This window comes from Nelusetta ayraudi, unplaced genomic scaffold (genome assembly GCF_046127955.1).
Source record: "Nelusetta ayraudi isolate G7.1 ecotype Tasmania unplaced genomic scaffold, CSIRO-AGI_Nayr_v1 ptg000120l, whole genome shotgun sequence".
NCBI lineage: Eukaryota > Metazoa > Chordata > Actinopteri > Tetraodontiformes > Monacanthidae > Nelusetta > Nelusetta ayraudi.
In genome coordinates this window covers 3,371,660-3,390,961 of record NW_027466170.1, presented here as the reverse complement: position 1 = coordinate 3,390,961, position 19,302 = coordinate 3,371,660, and the positions used below count along the sequence as shown (strand labels likewise).

At 46.4% G+C, this 19,302-nt stretch overlaps 1 protein-coding gene across 13 annotated transcripts in view; it reads right to left on the bottom strand.

Annotated features, from left to right (window-relative positions):
* Positions 1-19,302, bottom strand: part of kirrel3b (kirre like nephrin family adhesion molecule 3b) — a 156,806-nt gene that overhangs the window by 26,157 nt on the left and 111,347 nt on the right. For 8 of the 13 annotated variants that reach the window (XM_076049768.1, XM_076049769.1, XM_076049776.1 and 5 more), the window contains exons 5-7: positions 16,902-17,071; positions 9,036-9,186; positions 693-798 (exon numbers count right to left, since the gene is read on the bottom strand). In XM_076049768.1, the coding sequence (XP_075905883.1) occupies positions 693-798; positions 9,036-9,186; positions 16,902-17,071 (427 nt within the window). The remainder of the gene's footprint in view (positions 1-692; positions 799-9,035; positions 9,187-16,901; positions 17,072-19,302) is intronic. The other 5 variants (XM_076049771.1, XM_076049782.1, XM_076049774.1 and 2 more) reach the window with 1 other exon arrangement.

The following is a 19,302-nucleotide window of genomic DNA, read 5'->3' as shown; positions in this document are numbered from 1 at the left end:
TTGAAAACATTGTTTTTTTATGGAATGAAAAAATGAGACACAACAAAAATAAGATTTGTATGAGATCAAAGTCGAAACTTACAGCCAGTACTTCAGTAAATATTTGACCATTACTACTATAATAACTACTGCTACTACTGCTACTACTACTACTACACACACACATCATAAATATCTAAAAACAGTGGCGGCGCCCTGAGGGGGAACCTGCCTCTCTATTATCGGCTGCGCGGCTCCACCTAATCTCAGCAAAGCTGTAATCTTTGGCAGCTTCATCAGATGTCACGCACGTTTTGCCGCCCGGCGCCGACACGCTGATGGATATTTAATGTTCACGGCCGCCGATGTGACCACAAATCAGTGAGTGCCTTTTGCAGCCGAGCCCTGCGCCGGCTGGCTGGCTGTCTGGCCGCGACCCACAGGAACATGACAAGCTTCTCCCCCAGCGGCTCCCCGGAAAATACATTTCTTTGACATTTCCCAGCGCGGGTAATGTTTTCTGTTCTGCTCGTTTCAAAGGCGGCGGACGTCACGGCGCAATTAATATTTCAGTTTTCCCCGCGTCACGTCGCGCGGGTTGGAAATAGCTCTCTCGAGGGTTTTTTTTTTTTTTCTTCTTCTTCCTGGATGGTTTGTCAGTTTATGACTGGTGAGTGCAGCTCTGACAGCGGAGGAGGCGTTTATGATCTCACCTGTAGAGGGTAACAGGAGGGTTGGCCTTCGCCGAGCAGTGGAATTTCACGAGGTTACCCTCAAGCACAGGCTGCGGCTCCACGGAGAGATTGACCAGAGGAAGGTCTACAGAGGAAAAAAAGAAGAAAAAAAACATACATGAATAAGATAGACCGACTCTGTAGCCACAGGAGGCTCCAGACAGTTTTAAAAAGAGGCACTTTTATTCATCAAACACAAAAAAAAATATTGTTTTCACGGTGATAAATCTCCTTAATGATAAGAATTAATAACAACACTGATGATTATGATGATTACAAGAAGAAAAGCTTCATTTTCTCCCATTTTCTTTCTAACAATCTGTTTACAAAACAACAACAGTGATGATCATTACAACAATGACAGGAGGAGGAAACGAGAGGAGTCGACTTTTTCCACCAGAAGCCACATCGACCATATGTTCCTCCTCTAAGCACCGGGTCGTCTCCAGGCCTCTGATCCGCCCGCTGTGTCAGAACACCGCTTCCCTACCAAATGACAATTATCCCGCCATTTGACGCTCCATTTAGAGACAAACGCTGCATTGTTTTTTTCACAGGTGCGGCGGCGGGCAGAGCGATATTTATCGCAATATTAATTATCGCCATCGCGTATCAACAAATCAAAGGGAGAGTTGATACATGATAATTAGCTTCAGTAAAGAGCTAAAAATAGGAGGAGGAGAGAGAAAAAAAAAAAAAACAACAAAAAAACGGCAAATAGTCCAAAGTGTGAAACCTCGGCAATTAGAGCGGCAAACAGCCTTGGTGCAGCGGCTGCAACACATTTCCTTTAACAACAAGCAAACAGCTTAGGCAAATGCAATAAACGGGCTAATTCATGCTAATTAACAAAAGGTGGGAATCTTTTTGAAGATGCACCTTCATTTCCATATCAGTCCGGCCCCCGTGTGGAACAAACGGCTCGTTAGCACGCATGCAGCACAATTCAAACAGGTGTTTTGTTTCAGTGAACGGGTGCATTTTGCTGAGGGGGGTGGGGGGGATTAAAAGGTCAATCCGCTGCAAAAGGTGGGCGAAAAAAAAATCTACTATTTTGTTTTGTCTCAGTGAAATTGCTATGGAAATACACGCCGACAAGCAAAACAACGGCACAGAGAAAATTGTTTGCTGCTCTTCAGGCCTTGTTGTTCTCTGCACGGCTCTACCTATACATTATTTATGTGTCACGCCTCGTCTAACCCGCATCGGGAAGAAAAAAAAAAAAAACCCTGAAAAAACAAAACACTTTAGAACCTGTCAAAGAAGGACATGCATATAGTGCACCATGATGTTCTCTTTCCTGCGACGTCAAAGCGCAGCGGTGTTGGAATAACAGTGAGGAAGTGCAGGACTCTGACAACACCTTTAAAATCCAGAAGAAAATACCAAAAAAAACAAAACTTTTTGAAGCTGATCTATTATTGCCACGCCAGCACAGTTCCAGCCACACGTTGGCAAAACAACTTTCTGATTTCAACCTGGGAGCTTCAGTCAACAGCTGAGGCAGAGCTGCCTCATATTGTCGTCAATATAATAAAAATATAAAAGATAAAAAAAAAAAAGACTACATGGTTAAATCTCGATTCACAAGAAGAAGAAAAGTTGGCCGCACTCGCTCTCTCTCCTCTTATCAGAAACGATGCCAAATGAATCAGACTTGTCTTGTGCGTCATTAGGGGAAAAACAACAAGAACCAAACAAACGTAGAAAATGTTGTTATTCTTCTTATTATTTCTGTTTCATATCATCATGAAAGCGACAACGGGATGGCGGTGCTAACGCTGCTTCCTGCGCACTGCCCGGTGAGTGCTCGACTGATGAGCGTCTTGCTGGGGTTGTTTGGATGCGGATGAAAAAACACGACTGCAGCGACGCCAAACAGTGCCGGAGTCCTTGTGAGCTCGAGGGAGAGAGTGTGTGTGTGTGAGTGTGTGTGTGCGTGCATGACTTGGAAAGGGAAAGTGCTCTTTTTTCCCTCCACTCCATGGCTGTGCAGATGCTCTGGGCTGCCTCAGCTGCCACTGAACCCCAGAGACTGCAGTGGTCCAGGTGCCACCACCACCGCCCACCCCCGCCCCTCCCCCATCCCCTTCATCCCCCCCCAGACTCACCCTCTTCCTCATCAACACTCTTCTTCTTCCTCTCTGAGGCTGCTGCTGCTGCTGCTCAACGACCCACCCACCCACCACCTCCGCAGCCACGCTGCTCCACCTGTGCCTGCCGTCTCTCCCTGAAGTCGGCTAAAGTAAACAACAACAACATTGACGTCGGATCCTGGATCTCTCTCTCTCTCTCTCTCTCTCTCTCATTGTAGGTACACAATCGCCGCTTCCCTCCCTGTGTGTTGCCTGCATGTGTGTTTGAAAACGTCTAAGACGCACAAAAAAAAAAAAAAAAAATCAAAGTGCACGTGGGTTTCAAAGCGTCGCCTCATCGCGTCTCGTCGCTCCAGGCTTGGATGTCGCCCAGTGGGTGATTTTACTTTTGCGTCGCGTGTGGTTAATTGTGTGGATCGAAAAAACAACAAGAACAAAAAAAACAACAAAAAAAAAAAACTTAAAGAAAGAAAACAAAAAAAAAAAACAGAACAAAACTGTGAGCAGCAGCAGCAGCAGCAGCAGCAGGAGCCTCGGGGGCAAAGTGACAGATGCAGCAACAGTGGAGGTGGTGATAAAATCCAGCGAGTGAAGGAGACATGAGAGCAGCAGGGCGGAGTTGTGAGTCTTTGTCTGCGCTAATAGCCGCCGTTTGTGCGTCCGTGATGCTAATTGTAGATGCTGTTTTGTGTTGGGTTTTTTTTGCCCTCCCCCACCGCCCCCCCATCCACCACCACACCCTCGCTAATAAAAAGACTTCCTGCTTTTCCATCTTGCCAACCTTTTTTAATCCCCCCTCACCAACACTTCTGGTCTGGCTGCCAGCAAACTTCTAAGGACATAAATGCTCATTACCGTCAATCTGGCGACCAATTAGTGTTCAACTCTTCAAATGACTGAGACCTGAACAAAAAGACGGACTCTCCCTTGTTAAAGAGACAACCCCCTCCCCCCTCGTCTGGATGGATAGAAGGAAGGATGAACGCTTACTGAGGAAGACGCAGTTAAAGCAACTAGGTGGATGGATGGATGGATCCGTAGGTGGACGATGCAGGTAAAACAACAGGGTGAATGATGGGCGGATGGATGGATAGATGGATGGATGGATGGACAGAAGGATGGATGAACGCTTACTGAGGAAGATGCAGTTAAAGCAACTAGGTGGATGGATGGATGGATGGATGGATGGATGGACGGATCCGTAGATGGTTGATGCAGTTAAAACACCAGGGTGACGGGGAGGCGGTGCTGGTAATTGGCCGACAGTGTTTGATGGCTCAGTTCAAAGTGGAGACCAGATGGTGTTTTTGGAAGAATGTTCCAACTTCTCTGTTTCCGCACACGGCGCCAACTCAAGTTGCTTTGTTTTTGTTTTCCCCCTCTCACTCCTCCTCCCCTTTCTTAAAGCTCCGTTTCGGATCTCCGCGGTTCACGGCAGACAGCTGTTCTTGGGGAGGAACCGCCTCAAACCGGAGGAGCGAGGAGCGAGTCTGCGGGCTGCCGGCAGTCTGGTGGCTCGGTTCTGCAGCAGGAGGAGCAGACTGGCTGACAACCTGAGGTCCAGCATGCTGACAAGGAGAGGCTGAACCCGGCAGAAGCGGCTTCGCTTCCATCATCCAGCGGAGGCAGATGTTCCGCTGCGACGCCGCCTGTTTTCTCCGCAGCGTCAACATCGCAACCTGAACCTCTGCAGCCTTTTAAATAACAGCTGTCAAAGTTAATTTGATGCTTTTTGTCGGCCTTTTTCCACCAGCTTTGGATGCAAACATGAAAAGACCAGACAAATAAAGTCCATCAAAGCCAAAGAGGATCTCCAGAGTTCCGCTGCCCTCCACTTTGTCCCTCAGAACTTTCCAAAGTGTTTTTCTGTCATCTGCCTTTCGGATGAATCCGCTATGATCCGGCTGATTAAACAGGGCGAGCGTGTAGCCGCGAAAAAAAAAACCCAAATCCTCCCCAATTGCACATCTGCATGTTCTTTATTAATTAGTCTCAACAAACGTCATTTGCTCTCCTCCCACACGGCAGCTCGACTTGTTTGAATTGCAAACGCACGGCGGTGGTGCTGGGGAGGGGTCGGGGGGGGAGTCGGGGGACCTTGGCTTTGCTCGCCGTCCTCGTTTCTATGTGGGGCGGACGCCCAGCTGGACCGAGGGGGTTGTGTGCGGGGGGAGGGGTGGTGGGGGTCGGTTGATTAAAGTCCAAAGGGCAGGACGTGAGTCAAGTCATGTTGGCGGAGGAAACAGCATCGGGGTGGGGGGCTTGGTGTAGTAGGAGGGTGGGCGTCGCCACCACACTGCTATCAAATAATTACAGCCGGCCAGCGGAGCAGCGTGGACGACTGAAGTCAGCAGTCTCTCTCTCTCGAAAAAAAATATAATGATAAAAAAAATCAAGCGTGTTGCCGCTAAATCCCTCTCACTTTTTGGCAACATCGCCAACTACACAGTGTATTTAGATGCTAATTTGTGTAACCCGAGGTCAGATAAACGTGTGTGGCAGGGAGTGTGAGGGGTGGTGGTGGTGGTGGAGGGGGTGTAAAATAAAAAAAATGCTGAGGTATGTATGTAAATGTGAGGATAAAGAGGAAATACCGCTGTGAAATGCATTGGATTTTAAGGCGGCCTCCCCTAAGCCGTGTTTAGACGACTCTCATTTGGATTTCGGTGAGGACGGAGTGAGAGGCGGCGGCGGAAGGAAGGGGGACGGCTAATCTGGGAGGTGGGATGAGTATGGAATGTTAAGGAAAAAAAGGGAGGGGGCGGCGGTTATTTTAATTACTTCACAGTTGCCATTAATATTATCTCCCTAATTCAGGCAATTAGATAAATCCGGGCAGGAAAATAAACGAGTCTGAATTCTTAACATTTAGAAAGTTTGTACAAAGATACATGAAGCAGCAGCTGGTGAGTATTTTTTATATAGATATTTTTTATTTTTTTGGGAGAGAGTGGCGGCTCGGAGGACTCGTTTGAGGGGAAATCAACAGGGAACGGCTGCTCAGCGCTTCTCCAACTTCGTCTCTTGGAACATCAATATCATTTCCAAAAAAAATTAAATAAAGCTCGTCTTCAGAGTGGGGGAAATATTTGAAAAGCATTATCTCCCAGTCCGATAGCTGTCAGAACCATAACTGTCTCCGTCTTCTACTTGGGCAGGAAAAATAGAGAGAGGAAGTGAAGACGAGTGAAGTCAATGGCCAAGGCCGACAAAAAAACAAAAAAACATTAATTTTACTTTTCACACAACTATTAGAAAAAGTGGGATTTCAGATCTGCGGATTTATCGGGGAATTTCAGTGGAATTTCCCAACTTTGAACGCAGCAGCAGTCGATGAAATGATGAGATTTTGTGGGGATAAGAGACGTTTGAGAGCCGAGTCGGAACTTGGAGAAGCAGCCAGTTACAGTGGATGTCGAGAGACGGCCGCCGAGGGTCGAGCCAATAATCCCTCCACAGATGAACCTCGAAGTCTCAGGGGTGGGGGGGGAGTGGGCAGGGGGTTAAAACGAGCAACAGTGACTATAATATCGGATTTTTTAAAAATCTTTTTTTTTTTAAACATAATTTAAAAAAAAACTACCCCCCCAAAAAACATGTATCCAATTCAAATTGCAACCTGACAATCTAAAACAGGCGGAAAATAGTCCAGAAATCAATCATTCCACAAAGCATTTGTGGCCCAAATTGTGAGTTTGGCTGCTTTTGTTTGGGTTGAAACACAAAATGTTGCGAGCAGGGCAACAATTTCCATCCAGACTCTCCCACAAAACTCGCAAGGCGCCGGGAAGAAGAAGAAGAAGACGGGAGGAGGAGGAGGAGGAGGCGGAGGAGGAGGAGGATGGTCAAGTGCAGCGTTTATCTGGACGGCTGACACGGAGCTCTTGAGGAGAGCGCTGCCTCAACAGGGAGGGTGACTCTCGCTCTCACTTTCACTGAGAGAGACTCACTTAACGAGCTGCCGGCCGCAGACACGAAGGCAGCGGCAGCGGCGGCCGTCCTGCCTGACGGCTATCTCTGAGGTTGTTGTTGTTGTTGTTGTTGTTGTTTTTGTTTCAGAGAATTGAGGGACTTTGTTGGAACCACTGTGATCATAAATACATGAAGCAAAATACAAAAAATACAAAACCGCACTTGTGATTTTTGTTTGTTTGTCTTTGACAGAAGAAAGCACTTTTGTTAAAAAAAAAAAAGAAAGAATAAAAAGTTCTTTTTTCAGATGTCTCCCGCAAAAAAAAGTTTTCAAATTGTTGTAATAACAAAAACATGGTTAAAATCTGTCATTTCTTACGGATGGAAATCCATCACACTTTCATTTCCTTTCACAGAAAAATCCACAGTTCTTTTTATCCTTTATCGGAGCGTCGACGTTCCCCCCGAGCAGACGCCTTCCTCAGATGATCCGGTGGCTCCGGCATGAATATTTACCTGCTGGTCCCGGCGAAGTTGCTCCTTCCCCGGCGGGGGAGAAATTGCTCAGGCCAGACCTGTTTGGTGTCTCGTTCCAGGAGAGATGGAGGTCAAGTTTCATTTCCCGCTGCCAGCGCCGCATCATTTATTCATCCGGCATCTGTTTTCATTGTTCCAGGAGGTGTGGGCGCCTTCATCTGCTTAGCAACACTCACAACGCCGCGTTCATATTTCACCGCTGTTTCTTTTTCCTTCCATCATTTAATTCGATTTGTATTCTGTTCTCGCGAGTTAATAGAATTCCATCCTGTCCGACTGACTCGGGAGTCAGAACATCACGTGATCACCTGCGCTCATCGTTGGTCTCCCAATGGCTTTTTACATTATAAAAAACTGGAAGTGTTTTTTTAAAAAAAAAAAGAAAAGCGAAGCTTCCTGATTGTTGAGACGCGAAACCTGCTAAGTGAATTTGGCCGCCGCTGAAAGAAAAAAAAAAAAAAAAATCAAGCAGGTCTACGGCCGAACATCATCAATCAAAGTTCAATTACAGCATGTTTCGTTTCAGCAGAGGCTTAATTTGGGGAGTCGAAGAAGCACTCTACCTGTCAGGACATGGGGCGAGCGAGGGAGTGGCGGGGAGAGAGAGGGAGCGGGGGAGGGGAAGGGGAGGGCTGCTGGCAGGAGACAATCCCGAGTCCCGACAATTAGTCTCGGCTGTCGCCCGGTCGCAGCTCACGCTGTGAGAAATCTTGTCGGGGACTTTAATTGTGTGAAGGCAGATTTTTTTGGGGGAAGCTAATGAGCGATCGGCTCGTTTCTCAGGGTTAAATCGCACCATTCACAGGCTGCCGGGGCGTTTATCACGGAACGCATCGTTTTGCACGCCGACAAATCGGTTTAGGTTTGTGGGCGCACTTGCCTCTCTCTCTCTCTCTCTCTCTCTCTGTCTCTCTCTCTGTCTCTCTCTCTCCGCAAGAAATTCAGGACATTCTGCAAAAAGGTTGCAGAACACGAACAAGTCTTTTCATTTCCTCTCCATTGAGCCGCTCGGCCCCCCGACGGCGGCGCCTGCACTCGCCGTTCTCGCCACTTATGGTGCGCATAATGAAAAATGAAAAAAGAAAAACAGAAAAAAAAAAAGAGAGCGAGAGGAGCCGTCACTCAAATCAACGCGCCAAATGGCATTTTCCTCTTTATTAGTCATACTTGATGGTGTTGAAAGGATTGCTGCTTAGTGACGCCGTTCGCTGTCCCTGTGTTTTTTTTCTCTCTCTCTCTCTCTCTCTCTCTCATAAAGAAGGGTTCACAATAGCGGGAAAAAGAGATCTTCAGCAACGATGGACGCCGAGCATGTTTATACACGCCGAGATCATTTTGCCTTTTTTTTGGAGCGACTGTAGTGAGTGGAACTTCCCGCGAAAGAGCGACTGGCAGAAATGGGAAAAGTGGAAAAATTGGAGCCACAATCAGCAGGTCGCTGGAGCGAAAAAGGGCCATCAACCAGGTATTCAACAACAACAACAACAACAACATCATCATCATCATGGTAGTGGTACGATCGGAAAGCGGAGGACCTATTATGAAATCCCAGATATCTTTTAAAACAGTCGGGACGTCACCCTCAGAGGTTTTTCACGCCTCAGGTACGACTTCATTTCTCCACGTGTGAGAAACAGCTCAACGGAAATGAAAAAAAAAAAATCAAAAAATCAAAAAACCAAACCCCGAGACGTCAGATTGGCGCTGGTTTTCTTCCCCCTTTGGGAAACCTGAAACAAAGGAGCAGCAGGAAGGAGGTGGATTGAGGTTTGCTTACGCTGGATGTCGATGGTCACGCTGGTCTCCTTGCCGTTGGGCACGGCCTTGTTGGAGGCCTTGCAGATGATCTGCTGACCCGTCTCGATGTTGGAGGGCGACAGGTAGAGCGTGCTCACCGTGCTCTCCCGCCTGCCGTCCCGCAGCAGCGTCTGCAGGGAAAAGGAAAGATGAACAAACAGGGACACAGATGAGAAAATTTGTTCGCAAAAAAAAAGTTGAGGAAAAAAAGTTGAAGCAGAAGAAGCAGAAGAAGAAGAAGAAGAAGGATGAAATGATCTCAGCCTGGGAATCTACACTGAGAGCGGCCTACTGGCTCCATGTATCGGCCGGCTGAGGCCTTGGAGTTTCAGAGTCTGGTAATCAATGAGCGGATTACGACGGGTAAAAATAAATAATAATAAAAAAAAGCTCAGAAAGTTTCTCGCACGTATGGGATCGTATCTTCAATAACTCACATACAGAGGACGGCAAACAATTTGAACACACACACCAACAGAAGCCAAGCGAGCGTTCACATCAACATATCGAGGAGATGTAGGATAAAGTATTCATGAATACACACACACACACACACACACACACACACGCACACACGCACACACGCACACATGCACGCACGGCGCCCCCCGGGGGAGTGGAGGGGGAGAACACAAGCAAAACCATCAGAACTGTGAAGCCTGGAGGTTCCCTGCAAAAGCTTATTGATATGAAGAAGGAGACGGGAGAAGAAAAAAAAATCATATAAAAAGTGTTTTCTGAGCATCTTTTGTGTGTCTGGAGAGCTGCGCTCCGGTGCATGGCTTATCATACTCCACAAAGGAAATCAATGTTCTTTTCAGCGTTCATCCTCTGAGCCCTACATTTTGGAAGCCATCTGGAATCGGTTGGGAGCGTTCGCTCGCTCACTCGCTCGTTCGCTGGCCCCTCCCGCTCGCTCGCTCCCAAACGGCTCTGGGGAGCTTTTTTTTATTTTTTTTTCAAGAGTCTTTGTTAGCCAACGTGGGGCAGAACAGAGCCACCGACTAGAACAAATTGCGTGGGCAACGGGGGCCACAGTGTGGTCAACCACAAAGTCAAGACGCATTTCCCTGCCATCCCTCTGAAGGAGGCTCACTGGTGCTTATGTGTTGCGTGTGTGTGCGTGTGTGCATGCGTGTGCGTGTGTGTGTGTGTGTGTGTTTTTAAAGGGAGATAAGACCGGGCTATTGTGCAACGCATCAAACATTTTGTTCTGACTGTAGAAAACAGAGCCGGCGTGTCGACCCGGGGGGGAGCTCCCGAGGGAGGATGCAGCTTTTTCTGGGCTCCGACATTTGCATTAGCATCACAAATGTATAGCGCGCCTCTCGGATATTGCCTTGATTTGAAGTGCGGCGCGCATGCCGTGAAAAATAGCGATGTCACAGTTCAATGTTTGTGTAAACACCTCGGGACATTTTCCAAACTCTTTAAATAGTTATGGGAAATGGAGAGATATAGATATAGGAGGGCTGCCTTTCAAACTGGGTTCCGTCACAAGATAAGTATCGCAGTTTTGCCTTGCACACGCTGTCACGGAGGGCTGCAGCTCATCCTGGATGGTCCGAGTCTGGACGGAATGTTTATCCGGAGCAGAGCTCACACAATCTTTGGTCTTGCTCAGATCTCCTTCCGTTTTCCGCTGCACTGCAATGCTACGAGTAAGCTCCGGTTTCATTTTCAACCATCCCTGAGTCTTTCAAGAAGCTACAAGAATTTTGAATATCACTGCCAAGGACTCGTCTGACAGTTCGGAAGGTGCAGCGAGAGGCACGATTTCATTCCAACAAGCGACTGTTACGCCACGATTTCCATGATACAATATCACATTTCTATCTTTTCCCGGGAGCACGGTGAGGTTGTAGGTTAGCTTACGTGGTGTCAGAATTTGCCTTGTGATAAGATGTGAACAAACTTTTTTTTTTTCCTGCATTGACAGAACCAGTCCACACCAGCCGGTTTCAGGGGCTGTTTTCCTGAGTCGTCGTCCTCTTTGCTTTTAACATACCGATCATAGAAGTCCTGCATGCCTGGACTGTAACAGCAATTAGCGCACAAGGTTTTTCAGAAATATAGAGGGATGATGAGTGAAGGAGATGCCATTGAGAAGTGACTGATTCTATAGCAGAGCGCCACTCGCACCGCGGCTTGCTGTTAATGGAGACAAACTGGCCACTGAGTCATTCAATAGGAAATATTCAACGTCCTTGTTGATCCATTTTGCTTATATAAAGTAAAGAAAAGAAATACAAAGTTCTTCACAGAAAAAAAAAAATGCAGAAAGTTCACCAACTCCAAAATTAAAAAAAGAAAGAAAAGAAAAAAAAAATCTCTATCCCACACTTCTTGTATAACCGCATACATAAATCCTCCCCGGCTGGGGATTTACAGTGGCAGGTCTGAGTGAGTGAAGTGCACTTTGGCAAATTTAAAGGTGATAGGGACGACGGCTCGTTCCCTCCAATTAATGGGATACCTTGAGGAGCAGCTGAGGATTGCAGGATTGTGGAGTCGGGCAAAAAAAAAAAAAAAAAGAAAGAAAAAGTCCTGCTAACGGTGGAAGAAGGAAATAAGGCAAAGTCTTCTGAATCCAGGTAGGTGTGGAGAGCTTTTGTTAAAAATGACACTTGATGGTGACATTTTTCACAAGGTAGCAAGTGTCAACGTATCGGCAGCCTCTTTTTTTGAGAGTTCAAGTCAAACGTCCAGCTTTCAAATATCAGAACCCCCCCCCACACCCCCAGTAGAACCAGCTAGTAACCACTGGAGACCCTTAGAGAAGAAGTAGGTTGGAATCACAGCCGACGTTAAGCCGCGGCAGAAACAGGAAGTTCAGCCACTAAGCTGTAGTCGCTCTCAAATGGACAGAAAGACTGAAAACAGGAGGTTTTATCGCACTCACAGGGAACCAAGTAAATCTGATCAGTCTATTTTGAAAATGACACATAGAAGTTTGGTTTTTCCCTCAAGGGGTCGTCTGTCTCTGAACTTGTTCTACTGGCTCTTTTCCAAATGGATCTCTGAAACATTGTTTTTGTTCATCGTTCCCTGCACACTTTCCACCTAACGTGCCAGATTTGAGTTTCCTTCCCCCTCTTTAACCACAAGAGAAACAACTTTGCAAAAGATAAACAAACAAATGATATGAAAAAAGAAAAAAAAAACAACACAAAGTGTTGGGGAAACATCTTGTTAACCAAAGCCGAAACCATCTGGGTCTTGTGGAATTACTACTTGGAGACAGTTTTATTGCCTCTTCAATTTCTACAGCAGTGAAATTAGAGCCTCGGTCATCAGCAGCGGGCTTCAATTATTTCCTTGTAATGAGGAATCCAAGTATTTGTCTCGTCAGACAATACAGCTGGAAGGATACAACGCATAAAGACTTTGGTGGAAGTCGCTAATGTTTCATGTGTGTTTTGTCCCACAGGACCCGCGAGGCTAACAAATTAAAAAATACTTCACTTTCAAATGACTACACATGTTTCCCGGCTTTAATTTGTTTCTCGAGACAAAACTTATTAGTTCCCCTAGATTATTTTTCACGCCCACACACCTTCCCGGCTCTTTGTTTGTGCTGGTTTGATGTTTATATCTCAAACATTACGATCAGAAGGGGGAGATTAGGAATTTAGATAGAAAAAAAAACTAACAACAAAAAAAAAACAACAACCCAAGAATAATTCTTTTCCAAACTAGATCCAACTTCCTTTGGAACCCAGTGTTTATTTTAGAGGCTGATAAATCCTAACTTGTCCAGCGTAGCTGAAGCACTGACTCGTTGTCAGTATTACCATCAGTACTTTCCTTTCTGAGAAACGTGTCTCTCAACCAGCTGTTTTTGCTCTTTTTACACAGTGATTCGTTTTTAATGGATCTTCGTTTTTTTTATTCCCACAGTAAACCTCTTTGTGTTTCCTGTTGGGCCTTATCAAGCTGGTGGCAACCAGAATGCGATTCCTTTTCTCAGTCATCATGTGACCAGATTCATTGTTCATCACGTGACACCATCTTGGAACAGCTCGGCTCAGAACTGAAACATCTACTTCTGCATGTGGCTAAATGTTGGTCACTGCACTAAAATAAGCTGCGCTGGTGCTTGGTGCAATGCAGTACACCAGAAATGCACAAGGTGTCCAAAAAACTTATTTCCACCACTGTATACGTCTAAATGAACAAAACGTACAGATTATGAATACTCAGACAGTTGTTTCGCTGCTTCCCGATGCTGTGGTGGAATGTGTCACTGTCAGTGTCGCCAGTCAACTGCTGATCGACCAACACCACCAAACAAAACACAACACAACAACACTTCCGACTTCATGCAACAGGTGCCCCGCCCAGCTCGTCAGAACAATAAGGGCAATAAGGGAAGTAAACAATTGTTTATCTGAAAACAGATTCACCGTCAAGGTGACAAGCCTGTGATGCGACCTGCACTGGCTGATCTGAAGGCCTGCGCGTCGGCTCACGAAGAAAAGTGGAAGCCGAAGAGACAAAAAAAAAAAAAAAAAAACCCAGAAGGAAACACAAACACGGCTCTCATTTCTCATTCAGGTCCCGCAGACGAGGAGGCAACGCATTAAGTCAGGAGTGGAAGCGACCTGCTGAGACCTGGCAGGCACGTCAGGGACGCCTTTGATTGGCTCGGTCACAGAAGGAGGCAGAGGAACGGCGCCGCTCGCAGGGACGGCGGCTGAATTTACCAAGTAAGCAAGGAATTAACAATTCATGCCACCATCAATATTCAACAGAAACACCAGCAGGTCTGGGATCTGTTAGCAAATGTGTCTCTCGGTTACGTTGTTAATTGTGGACCGCGCAGGCGACTGTTGCTTTCTTTGCATTGCGCTGACAAAAAGAAAACAAACAAACAAACAAACAAAAAAATCCACCTCAACTGTATAATTTGTACGGTTGTATAAATGTATACTACTAACACACTATTTCAGACGCCCACTGAAGGGAGCGTGTTTTTTTCTTTTGTTTTTCTCAACGGATCATTTCTGGAGTCATTCAAAAAACCATTTGATCTGCGTATCGCAGCGTCTTTTGATGTTTTTTTTTTTTTTTAAGGTTAATTTGCTCCCTGAAATCTTTGGAGATTGTTTCAGAAGTGACGCGTTTAATTGCGCCAGCAACGGAAGCAACTGCTCTGGAAATTACACCTGTGTCAAAATCAAACAATGGGCGAGACATTAAATGGTCGTTCATGTTTTTATTTTAATTGGTTACTTCCAATTAATTTTTTTTTTTTTTCTCCCAGCCCATTACTCGGTCGGTGTGAGAATTAAATTGCAACACAGCGTTATAATTATACACAGACGCACAAATCCAAAGATAATTGGTGAAAGGAAACATGACGAGCGGCACAGAAGGCAGCTGTTTCCAACGAGGGTCGGTGTGAAGGGATGTGAGAAAAAATATCCATCTGATCATCACCTTAAAGGCCCTGCATGTAAAAAAATAGCACCATCTAGGGGTAAGAAAGCACATTGTTTATTTTTATCACCGATGGGTTTATGGTCTGACGTACCTCCACATAAAACTGGCTCCGCCTTTTTATTTGCAAATGAAAAATACAACAGTTGTTTATATTTTGTGGCTCGATATAATGACAAAACGCACACATTTGTTTTTTCTATGTGATTTTATGGTAACAGTTTGCTGTTAAAGCTCCACAAAGGGGCCTATAAAGATGGAAGGCGTTGCTGGGAACCGCTCAGAACGTGATTCTCTCATCAGGAACGGCCTCTGGAAAGTCATTTTTTCCCTCTCAGTGACAGAACCTTCCTGTCCCTGCGCCGGGGACGCTCACCAATGCTCACCAATGCTCACCAATGCTCGGCGGCCCTCTGAATGGAGCATCTGGGCTACTTCGTGTTTATTTATTTATTTATTTATTTTTGACCCGAAAAGTCGTGATTTGTCGCCGTGTTCTGGAGTGCAAAAGCTTGCACGCACACAGACACACACCTCCGGAATCACAGCTCAGACCTGGAGGCAGCGCGTTACAAACAGTCCTTTGCTGCTTTGCCACTCGGCGGCTCCACTGGAGCAGATGGGAGATGAGTGTTGGAGGGAAGAGAGAACATTATTCATTAATTCGTTTTTTTTTCTTCCCTCCCCGTCTGCCCACATTTTCCCTCGCAGCCGGTCATGCTATATGAATCACTCACTCACCTCTCCGCAACAAACTAACTTCTGCCACTTAATTATTGCGGCTGCCCTCTCTGCACGCCTCTGATGACTTTTTTCTTTGCGTTTGGCGAAGCCGCATTTCACAAAAAGCGATGAGCACTTTCGCCTCCCGACCACCGGGGCTCGCTGGAGCCAATAAACATTGGCTTGTTATAGCGATAGCGCTAATCGATTAAAAAAATAAAATCAATAAACAAATAAAACTATCTCTCTCTCCGGCCACTGGTCGTTCGAATGGTTTTGAAAAAAGGTGTCGGCCGCGCGTCGCCGGAGAAATTACGTTTGGGTCAAAGTCGTCATGAGCGGCGACACCTTCGGCGAAGGCCGCTCGCATTTGGCCCCTCGATCCGATTTATCCAGGCGGAAGATGATGATGATGATTAGCAAACCATGCCCACCCAACACCCCCACCTCCACCCTCTGCGCTGCTGCTGTAACAACCTGCTGTGGAAACCTCTTCCTACTGAACCCATTGGTTTTTAATGGCAGGAGGAAGAGGGACACTACGGGAGGCCTGAAGGAACGTGGGAAGTCCGAGTCGCCACCCACCGCTAGCGAGCGAAAAAGAGAGATAAAAAGTGCTTTGAAGGCTTTTAGCTGGAGGTCAGAGAGAACTGGGTGATGTATAATGACAAATCAAAAGTGGTGTAGTGATGAGGAAAGGTTCCAAATTCCAGAGCAGCAAAAGAAAAGGGGAAAAAGGATAAAAAAAAATCAAAGTGTAAAAGCAGGATTTAAAAGAGGCTGCGGGAGTGAAGGGGGACGAATTACAGCAAGAGGACATTAAACTACCGTCCGCTCCAGAGGCGTGGACACACAGGGGAAATAATGTCCAATTAATGTCCAACTAAACTAGAATAATCATTCATTTCTGCAATGTTTTCTACCTGAGTTGGATGGATCCAACAATCCCAGCAGCCTGCTGATCTGAGTGGGTGAACCGTCAGTTTGTCACAAGCTATCAAACCAGTGAGAAAGTTGTGACTTTTTGCTCACGGTTAACTTTGTCTTAATAATCTTGTAGCAATGAAAAATAAACTGGAACTTGAACTTGATGTGTCCACTTAGAGATGGTGGACTATTAAGAAGACAGTTTCCAGTTTCTGTGGCCTGGAATGTCTTTGTGCTCTGTGTTCGAAGTGAAAAAGCAGCGAGGGGACATCAAAAACAAACGTAAAGTCTCTGACAGCTCTACGATCTCACCATCTGCTTGTCTCAGCCCATTCGTATACCAGCAAAATAAAAGAAAAAAAGCCATCAGCAGCCATTCGCTTGCTTGCTGTTGTTGTTTTTTGCTGGCTTGCTTGTTTGTGTTTGTTTGTTTGTTGTTTCTTTTCCTGGTCGCAATCAAAACACAAGCTGGATTTTCAAGGGATTTTTTGGGGGATTTCAAATGACAGCCTGAGCGCCGCGGCACAAACGCCCACGGGTAACTCAGCCAGTCACCCTGAAACGTCTCCTTGATGTTTAGCGGCGCTGCTGCTTGTTTACAGCCAGGTAACACGGAGAGTAACAGGTATAGATGCTTCCCCCCCCCCACTCTTATTATTTGGTCTTTACTGTCATGGAATAGCACTGAAGGGAGATAAAATAGAAAGAAGGAAAGAAAGAGGAAGCTGTCCCCGCTGGGCTGGCCGACACGCACCTCGCTGCTTACCTTGGAGTACATGGCCCCGTTCAGGACCTCGCCATTGCGGATCCAGATGATGGAGGCGGCCGGCTTGGCGTTGTCGGCATGGCAGGTGAGGTTGAGGGGGTCGCCGGTCCGCAGGCTCACCACCGGGCCGCCGCTGATGACCGGGTTCTCCGGAGGAACTGGTGACACACACAAGATGGAGAACAGGAGGTCAGTCGGCTGAGCCACATTACCAATGATGCTGCTTGGAACAACTGATGATCCCAAAAAAACGACTTCCCTCGAGAGAAACAGTGCAGGTATCCCTCTGTTTACAGACTCTCCACGCGTTTCAAAGGGCACAAAAAGAGAATGGTGTGAGTGCCCTTTGTGACATCGCACAGGGCAGATTTCTAGAACTGCTTTTTATTTCTGACGAGTTCACAGACGGAGCCGGAGATGCTGCATACTATTGTTGAGAAACATCACCGAAGTGGATTTTTTTTGCATAACATGGGACCTTTCAACCTCGGCTGTCGACGGAGAATGCTTCACTTATGCACGGCTGTTTATGATTTATGCAGGAATTATTGGAGCAATAAGAAGAAAAATAAGGTCCTCAGCGATGAGATTGACAAAAGGTGCATCGGGGGTGTTTTTGAAGTGGACTGATGTTGCTCGGGGGTTTGTCCAAGTCATTTTCCTTCTTCTTCTTCTTCTTCTTCTTCTTCTCCCAGTAAATATGTGTTTGCCGTTCACTCGCTTTCAGTGAAATGATTTTATTCAGTTGCAAGCATGACTATTCAGATGCAAACTTATTTGCCCGCCCACCCATGTACCAGTCACGCACACACACCACCCTCCCACAAACACACAAACACACACCTGCATTTTACTCACTCTGTCCGCTCTGACAAATACTGCAGAGGACGGTTGGTTCAGCTGCCTGCAGAGGGCGCTGATCCAAGTCCTTTGGCGGTTTTAGCCCGTCTCGATCTGTTTGTTTTTCCATTTCCAACCCCCCACCCCCCCACACACACACCACCACCCCCCACCCTCCACCTCGCCTTCTTCTCCCCCTTCGCTCTCCTCGCTAAATCTGAAACTGCAGTGAATTATTGATTGACCTGAGTGCTCATTACAATGCAGATCTGGGGCGAGACGAAATCAAAGGAGGCTGCAGGCAGCCGCCACATCGGTCCTGGGAAAAAAGCAAGCGTGATTGGAGAGATTGGAGGGAAGGTTGCTGGATTCACCGAGTGGAGCGGCGGCGGCAGGATGTAAAAAAAAATTAAAAAAATACAAAAAACAAGAAGAAATGTAATTGAGGAATCTGTTTTGTTTGTTTAATGAGACTAAGTGAAGGACGGGGGGGAGGGTTAGGAAATACTGGCCACATAAGATGATGGGCAGCGTTTTGCCATCATCACATCATCATTTTCTTGCAAAACACGATTTCGTTCAAAGATCAAATGTACGCTTTGATTTGATCCTTTTCTTTAAAGTCAGAACCCTTTTCATGTGTCGTTACGGCGTGGCACAATATTTAATGAAATAAAGCGCTTCTTTTTTTCTTTCTTTATTTTTATCATCTGCAGTGTGCACGCCCGCAGCTGCTCTTACCGCCAAGCAAGCAGAGAATGGGTCCAAAGCTTTTAATGTTGAGGCAGCTGACGGTAAAAGCGGCGACCTGGCATGCCGCCGGGTGGCCGTTATAGTGAAGTCGATGTGGCGAGTTATTCAGAAAAGGCTTGACTTTCGGTAAAAATGCCTCAATGAGGCCACGTTGGGTGAACAACGAGGGAATAAATACGTTTCACAGCTGATTGGCGGTAGTTCAACATGTGCACCACATTTCAGGTAGTTGGGTGACAGCTTATGGGAGTCTTTTTGGAAGTGGACGCTGATTGAACGTCCTTCCAACGTCCTCTGGCTTCTATGAGGCAAACATGGAATTTGATTGGGTGATTGGCTCATCAGGTCAACCGGAGAGTTTATTTATTTATTTTTTTCCAGCGGACAGCTCGCTTCCCTCGGCTGAGGTCTCCCCTGTTTTCAAGTGTCGCCTCTTTGCTCGATTACGTCGGCTTCATTGGAATGTGTGCTGGAATCTCTCACAGGTGTTTTGAAAAGGCAGCCCTCACTGAGGTGGTGCCAGGGGAATGATTCATTCAATCAGTTTTCATAACTTTCATTGACATTTTAATCAGTACTGAACAAGCAGTGTTTAAATCTGGGGCCATTTTGCTTCTTCTTGAAGTCTAACTGACCACTCAGCTGCTTCTTCTCTGGGGTTAATTCAGTCGTCTGCATCATCACCACCATCACACTGCGGCACACGTGGTGGCCGATCATCGGCGGGAACATCGCACTCCGCTGCTGCGTCACCGGAGCTGGTTCTCTGCTCCTGTGACTAAAAACAACCCTCTTT